The sequence below is a fragment of the Palaemon carinicauda genome, chromosome 15 (genome assembly GCF_036898095.1).
Source record: "Palaemon carinicauda isolate YSFRI2023 chromosome 15, ASM3689809v2, whole genome shotgun sequence".
Lineage (NCBI taxonomy): Eukaryota > Metazoa > Arthropoda > Malacostraca > Decapoda > Palaemonidae > Palaemon > Palaemon carinicauda.
In genome coordinates, this window is record NC_090739.1 from 13,631,661 (window position 1) to 13,639,880 (window position 8,220).

The 8,220-nt window shown below is 38.0% G+C and overlaps 1 protein-coding gene across 1 annotated transcript in view; it reads left to right on the forward strand.

The window, feature by feature from the left end:
* The window catches only part of LOC137654838 (uncharacterized), a 33,861-nt gene extending 27,214 nt beyond the window's left edge, over nucleotides 1–6,647 (forward strand). The window contains exon 6 of the mRNA XM_068388795.1: nucleotides 4,959–6,647. Within this exon, the coding sequence (XP_068244896.1) occupies nucleotides 4,959–5,092 (134 nt within the window). The 3' untranslated portion in view covers nucleotides 5,093–6,647. The remainder of the gene's footprint in view (nucleotides 1–4,958) is intronic.
* Nucleotides 6,648–8,220: the final 1,573 nt, after the last annotated feature.

Consider the following 8,220-nt stretch of genomic DNA (forward strand, 5'->3'; position numbering starts at 1 on the left):
AACTGTACATTGCACTTTCATATGCAAGTACGACTTAAGTCAAAACAGTTTTAAAAGGAATTATCAATCCTTTTGATTACTTGATGAGAAATCTTTAGAAAAGCAAAGTCAGTTCCCCTACAAAAATATAACTCTACTCCTTCCTATCTAGATCCTTTAATATTTATCAAAATATTTTCATAAAATATATTTCGTAAAATTAAATTCACCCTATGATATACAGTCCCTACATAATCTCATTAATCGTTGCGTTGCTGTTTACACACAATGGCAAAGAATGGACTACCTCAATTGGTGTAGAAAAAGCCCTGTCTATGACGTCACTCGTTGTTGATATATAATCCTTAATTTACTAATGTTTTAATACAGCTATTACCATGGATATTCTTTTACATTTCCCTACAAAAATTCGTTCGACAGATCGTTCAATTAAGTGTGTGTACATGTGTTTGTGTATTTAATTTTTCAGCCAAAGTCAAATCCCCATAAAGTTATATCATTATTATTATTATTATTATTATTATTATTATTATTAGCTAAGCTACAGCCTTAGTTGGAAAAGCAGCAAGCTATAAGCACAAGGATTCCAACACGGAAAAATAGCGCAGTGGGGAAAAGAGATAAGGAAACAGAAAAGTGTGCCCGAGTATATCCTCAAGAAAGAGAACTTTAACCAAAGAGATTGGAAGACCATAGTACAGAGACTATGGCACTATCCAAGACTAGAGAATGATGGTATGGTTTTGGAGTGTCCTTCTCCGAGAAGAGCTGCTTGCCATACTAACTAAAGAGCCTGTCCTAGTCTACCCAAGCGGAAAGTAATCACTGAAAAATTACAGTGATGTAGTTAACCCGTTGAGTGAAGAAGAATTTTTCGGTCATCTATGTGTGTATGAGGAAAAAGGAGCTTATCTAAAGAATAGGCCAGACTATTATTATTATTATTATTATTACTTGTTAAGCTACAACCCTAGTTGGAAAAGTTGGATGCTATAAACCCAGGGGCCCCAACATGGAAAATAGCCCAGCGAGAAAAGGGAGCAAGGAAAAAATATTTTAAGAGCAGTAACAACATTGAAATAAATAATTCCTATATGAACCATAAAAACTTTAACAAAACAAGAAGAAGAGAAATTAGATAGAATAGCGTGCCCGAGTGTACCCTCAAGCAAGAGAACTCTAACCCAAGACAATGGAAGACCATAGTACAGAGGCTATGGCACTACCCAAGACTAGAGAACAATGGTTTGATTTTGGAGTGTCCTTCTCCTAGAAGAGCTACTTGCCATAATAACTAAAGAACCTGTTCTACCCTTCCCAAGTGGAAAGTAACCAGTGAACAATTATAGTTCTGTAGTTAACCCATTGAGTGAAGAAGAATTTTTCGGTTATCTTAACGCTGTCATGTGTATGAGGAAAGAGGAGCATATCTAAAAAATAGGCCAGACTAATCGGTTTATGTTTATGCTAAGAAAAATGAACAGTAACTAGAGATATATTTATTATTATTGTGTTTTCCCAGCTTCCTGTCTGTCAAAATAGAACAGTATTACCTTTCGATTCAGATCCATGAAACTTAGATTGCCTGTGAGTCTTAACTCCGTTTACAATCAAAGTCAAAAGTAATTAAACTCTGGACCTGTCTAGATATTAGTTTCACATTTTCAGGGTAAGATTAACGCTAAGTTACCTAACATTTTCTTAATTCATAATGTGATGAATAATCAGATAGAAAATGTTGTATAATCAAGAGAGAGATAAGACTTATGATGAAGGAAATTATGTATAAAAGTATGGAGGTTGATAAAATACAATTCCTTTTGCGTGCGTCACTCAAAGTTTATAGATAGACCTGCTATTGTTTATGTATTTCTGATGCCATGCATATCGTAAAACACAAAATATGTATGTATGTTTACGTGTATTCATGTGTAAATAGTAAATTTAAGTGTATGTATTCATACGTTAACATCAGATGTTTGTGTGTTCAATACACAAGAATGGGATATAAAGAAATAAAATATGTATGTATGTATGTATGTATGTATGTATTTATGGATGGATGTATGCTATTTCTGAAGGATTCATGTATCGCCATGATCACCAAAGCTGTACTATACTCATTTATTTATTTTTTTTTTTTTAATGAGGCGCATTTGCACTGACTCGCAGGGATGCCCTTTTGGCTCGGAAAAGTTTCCTGCTAGCTGATTGGTTGAACAAGAGAATTCTAACCAATTAGCTAGCAGGAAACTTTTCCGAACTAAAATGGCACCCCTGCGAGTCAGTGCAAATGCACCTCATTAAAAAAAAAAAAAAAAAATCTCCCACCATCACCGATCCTATTGGCCTGCGTGGTGATGAAAACTGGCCTAACTACAGATATGAATTGACATGTCCGAGGCCCTTGTCCTGCAGTGTACTAGAAACGGCTGCATTTGTTATTGTTGTTGTATATACCGTATAGAACGCATATAGATTGTATTTCACACAAGTGCTTACACAAATTAATTGATAAAGTGAAATTCCCGAGTGAGACCTAGAAATTATTCGCAAAAAATTATCCCACAAATGATAAAAAGAAATCATGGGACACGGACGAGGTAAATGAATGAAAGGGACTCTCTAAATATTAAAAAAAGAAAAGAAAGAAAGAAAGAAAGAAGAGACTCGTCGCGACAGAGGCGAAAGAAATTGAAACAAAGACAAAGAGGGAGGGGGAAAAATAAACATCAAAAGAATAACTGAAAATAAAAACGTGTAAAGGGACACTAGTGAAGAGGGAACGCACACAAAGAAAATAGAAGTAAAAATCTGTTTTCTAAACGACCTCACCACTTCCACTGCATCAGTTACCCCCATTACTATTTCCTGCCCCAAAACCCTTTACTGTAGGATGTAGAGGCCTGGCGGAGGCCCGGCAGAGGCCATGCAGAGTCCTGGTAGAGGTGGCAGCGGCCCTGTAGATGCTCAGCAGAGGCCATGCAAAGGCCCAGCAGAGGCCTTGCAAAGGCCTAGCAGAGGCCCTGTAGATGCCTAGCAGAGGCATGCAAAGGCCCAGCAGAACCCCTGTAGATGCTCAGCAGAAGCCCTGTAGTTGCCCAGCAGAGGCACAGCATAGGCCCAGTAGATGCCCAGCAGAGGCCGTGCAAAGGCCCAGCAGACGAGCTGTAGATGCCCAGTAGAGGGCCCTGCAAAGGCCCAGCATAAATCCTGTAGATGCCTAGCAGAGGCCTTGTGGATGCCCACCAGAGACCTTCAAAGGCCCAGCAGAGGTCCTGTAGATGCCCAGCGTAGGCCTTGCAAAGGCCCAGCAGAGGCCCTCTAGATGCCCAGCATAGGCCCTGTAGATGCCCAGCAGAGGCCATGCAAAGGCCCAGCAGATGAGCTGTAGATGCCCAGTAGAGGCCTTGCAAAGGCCCAGCATAGGTCCTGTAGATGCCTAGCGGAGGCCTTGCAAAGGCCCAGCAGAGATTCCTCTAGATCCCAGCAGAGGCACTCTAGATGCCCAGCAGAGGCCCTGTAGATGCCCAGCAGAAGCCCTGTAGATGCCCAGCAGAGGCCCTGTTGATACCCAGCAGAGGCCCAGCATAGGCCCAGCAGAGGCCCTGTAGATGCCCATGAACATGAACAAAATTAATGAAAACACGGGACCTGGTTATGTCTATGCGCTTTTGAAATTATGGAAAATAAATTTCAGGACCCATTAAAATATCATCTTGGACACAAACTTGAAGATTCAAATTTATCTAATACAATAGGATGACTAGATGACTTCGTGTATTCGGATTCATTTCTTAGTGATTTGGAATAGATGATTAATGTATTTTCTTCAACACGAAAACGAAATAAAACTTGAACATTTTGAAATGCAGCTTAGGTAGAAAATACAAAAGGTGACTTCAAGCTTAATTTGGAATCTTGCAAAATGGGCTGACGTAATACTTGTTCTGGTTTATGATCTTAAAACTGAACTTTGTGCAATCTTACCCTCAATTTAAAATAAAACTTGTGAGAAAATTATTTTATCTCTGCTTTGCAGTTTTTGATTCTGCACAGGCTGATAATTATACGTCTTTTCCTAGGTCCATTTCATTTTCATTGCAATTATGAAATCTGGTGACCTCGACTTTTCAAAGGCATAAAAGCACAGTGACTTTGTTCTTTTTTCTTCTTTTTTTTCCAGCGTTATTTTTCCGTCTCGACGATTTGATTGACAATGCACTTTTATTGCAAGATTTCATCCTCCATTAATTTCCATTCGTATCCTGCATAAGTCATTTATTTTCTGCGATTTATGCATTCATATAATAAAAAATTGTCTATTATATTCTCGATAAGTATTGCTTTTCTAATCATTTTTGGGGGCATTTATATCAGGTATTCAAGAAAATCAGTGAAAACCAGCAGACGCGTAATTTCAGTCATTATTATTATTTTTATTATTATTATTATTATTATTATTATATTATTATTATTATTATTATTATTATATTATCAAGTAAATGTACGTGAATATCCTTCCTATAATTTGGACGTGCTCTCCCTCAGAATATTAAGTATCTAGAACTAACTTAACTGAAATTTAATCTTATATCAATCAAGACCAAATTTTGAAACCTTTTGTGTCTAACTGAGTCCTTGATTGTCAATTTCATCCATGATTTTCAATACTCTTGATAGGGTATTTTGATGTACGTTTGCAAGATGAAATGAGTATCATTTTATTCAGTAAATTAACATCAGTAAGATTACAGTACTCTGCCCAGTAATTTTTAACTCTCTCTCTCTCTCTCTCTCTCTCTCTCTCTCTCTCTCTCCTCTCTCTCTCTCTCTCTCTCTCTCTCTCTCTCTCTTTAACCGGGCATCCTCCCCTCCTTTTCCTTTACTATAGGCCCCGTTAATCCGACTATTCCGCAGGACACAGACGCTATAACGAGGTTTGAAACCTGCTGCAGGTGGAAGATGTCTGAAGGGGTCCTGTCCACGCCAGCTGGGTGCAGCCTCTTGCCAGCGCGGGAAGGACGCCTCCCTGAAGTGCTTCTGCAGGAAGGATGCTGTCCGCAGGAGGGGCGTGTGCGTCCCTCAGTAGCGAGTTTAAGGTCGTCCTGGTCATCGAGGAAATTGAGGTCGTCACTTCAGAGTCTGGTGTGGTGACCTGGTATCAAAACGTCGCTTCACTTGTAAAAGAAATATCAAATATCTATTATTTGTCAACATATCAGAATGAAGATGTTACATTTCTTTCGTATAATAACTATTATAATCATTGAGAATAATTTTTTATAAAGAGAGAGGACACTAATTAAATGAAAATAGTCACTTATACACATTTAAGTTTTTTTTTTCTCTTTTTCTTTGCAAAATGTGGTCTCCTTTTTTTGCAATAAGTGGTCGCTTTCATAAAAAAATTAGAAAATAAATTTGACGTTATGCCGTCCCCTAAACCATTTTCTTATCTACAAAACATTTAAATTTTATATCTTATTTGGCTTTTATCTATAAAATGCTTCAGCTTGTTACCTTTTCTTTTAACTTTATAGCCATTATTATCATCTACTATCTCAGACAAGTGAATATTTTCCAGTAGTTTATAAACGAAATAATAAAGACATCAATATGATTGTTATGAATCTTTTGAAGCTAACCCTGCTTCCAGAAACATCATTATCTGTATAAAACGTTTTATCGTTCTCATTTGTAGAAGATTTTGTTATTTTTCGAAAAGGAATATGTCCAAAGTGTCTCATTATTTTTCTTACTAATTTAAAAACAATTACGAACAATCATGATACTCCTTTTGTAATTAAAAAAAATTTGGATCTAGTTAATTATGTACAGTTAAATTTCACAATTGTTTAACAACCCACTACAATACATAATGCAAGTATTGGCTTAATTAAATTCACCTGTAACCTACTTCGTATAACCCATTACCATTATTTAGCACTGCCATTAATTGTAGATTTTATTACCTAGCTTTGCAGACTGCTTTAAGGTACAGTTGGACACAGGAATTCATGGCACACCTCATTTTTGGAAATGCACCATGTCACACCCTAGGGGACCCAGACGACAGAGCAAATGTTCGTTGAACAAAACTATTACCATATCAAAATGGTTCGAAGGGGGCTTTAAATAAGAGAGAATATGAAATCTGATATGGCAACACAAAGTGATACCATATCCACCTGTTCAAACAACCTGTTCACTTGTTCACAGAGCAAGTGTTGACGGACATTCTCTCTTTTCATGGTTATCTGGTAACAGTTCTGTTCGTCGTACATTTGCTCTGTCGTCTGGAGCGAGTATCCAAAGAGCTAGTGTGGAGAGATATGGCACTGTTAGTGGGCGTGGCTATCAACAGGAACTGGCCGTGCAGTTAGTGCGTGAGAGGATGCACTCCCTCAGAGGGAGTTGTACCAGGACTTCCTGTATCCAACTGTACATGTCATGTAACGTGTTTGTTCATACTTATGCACAAAAATATGCACTTATATATACAATAAATATTTAGCAGACTGATTAATAAATAATATCAAAATAGCTTATTCATTCTAACCGCTTAATTTCCAAATATCAAACGTAACAACATATAATGAATAACGGTATTTGCACGAAAATATAACATCTAATTCCAACGTAATTCAATTGTGTTTTTGTTTGTTCCTCAACGAACGCCATTAATTGCTTCGACAAAGGCTCACTTATGTCTAGCGGATATGAAGTTTTAATCCAGGTGGATTATTCAAATCAATTTGTATTGTTTCTCAAAGGTCAGACGCAGCCTTGCGTTTTTTTTTTTTTTTTTTTTTTTTTTTTTTTTTTTTTTTTTTTTTTTTTTTTTTTTGTCGGGCGCCGACTGACTTACGAGCGGACCGAGTTTGGAAGATTGGATTCGACAAAATTATTTTCGTGGATTATAGGAAGAAATTGTTCAGTTTTTAGATGTAACGCCATGCTTTGTCTTTATAATTCTTTGGAGAGGAGAGAGAGAGAGAGAGAGAGAGAGAGAGAGAGAGAGAGAGAGAGAGAGAGAGAGAGAAATTGTTCAGTTTTTAGAAGTGCCGCCATGATTTGCTGAGAGAGAGAGAGAGAGAGAGAGAGAGAGAGAGAGAGAGAGAGAGAGAGAGAGAGAGGAGAGAGAGAGAGAAATTGTTCAGTTTTTAGAAGTGCCGCCATGCTTTGCTGAGAGAGAGAGAGAGAGAGAGAGAGAGAGAGAGGAGAGAGAGAGAGAGAGAGAGAGAGATAAATTGTTCAGTTTTTTAGAAGTGCCGCCATGCTTTTCTGAGAGAGAGAGAGAGAGAGAGAGGAGAGAGAGAGAGAGAGGAAGAGAGAGAGAGAGAGAGAGAGAGAGAGAGAGAGAGAGAGAGGGGGGGAAATTATTTTCGTGGATTAGAGGAAGAAATTGATCAGGTTTTAGAAGTGTTTTGCTGAGAGAGAGAGAGAGAGAGAGAGAGAGAGAGAGAGAGAGAGAGAGAGAGAGAGAGAGAGAGAGAGAGAGAGAGGTAATTATTTTCCTGGATTAGAGGTAGAAATTGTAGTTTTTAGGAGTACAAACCAGGCTTTGTCTTTATCACTTTTGTTGTATATTCATCAGGAGAGAGAGAGAGAGAGAGAGAGAGAGAGAGAGAGAGAGGAGAGAGAGAGAGAGAGAGAGAGAGAGAGAGAGAGAGGGCGGGGAATTATAGCCAAATGACTCGATCAACATTCCCAATGGTTCAATTTTCTATAGGCATAGATTACCCATCAAGTTGACACACTTCCCAATAGACAGATGTTTAAGATGAGACTATATGCCAAGATAATGCTAAGATAAATTAGAATTGGATATTATATGGTGATATATAGCCTAAGTATTATCAAATTCGAATAGTAAATTTGATTATAGTCAATTTTTTTTTAGTGAGGCAGATTTGCACCAACTCGCAGGGGTGTCCTTTTAGCTCGGAAAAATTTCGTGATAGCTGATTGGTCGGAAGTATCCGGACAAAAGTACTTCCGACCAATCAACTATCAGGGAACTTTTCCGAGCTAAAAGGGGCACCCATGCGAGTCGGTGCAAATCTCCCGCACTTAAAAAATTGACTATAGTTATACTTATTATGTTACCGGAAACGAGTACAAAATTGTACTCAGCATTCACTTAGAGTGGAGCTCGAGAGTACACCAGTGGAAGGCTCAATCCCCGAGAAAAATGGGAACTAGACGCCTGACAGG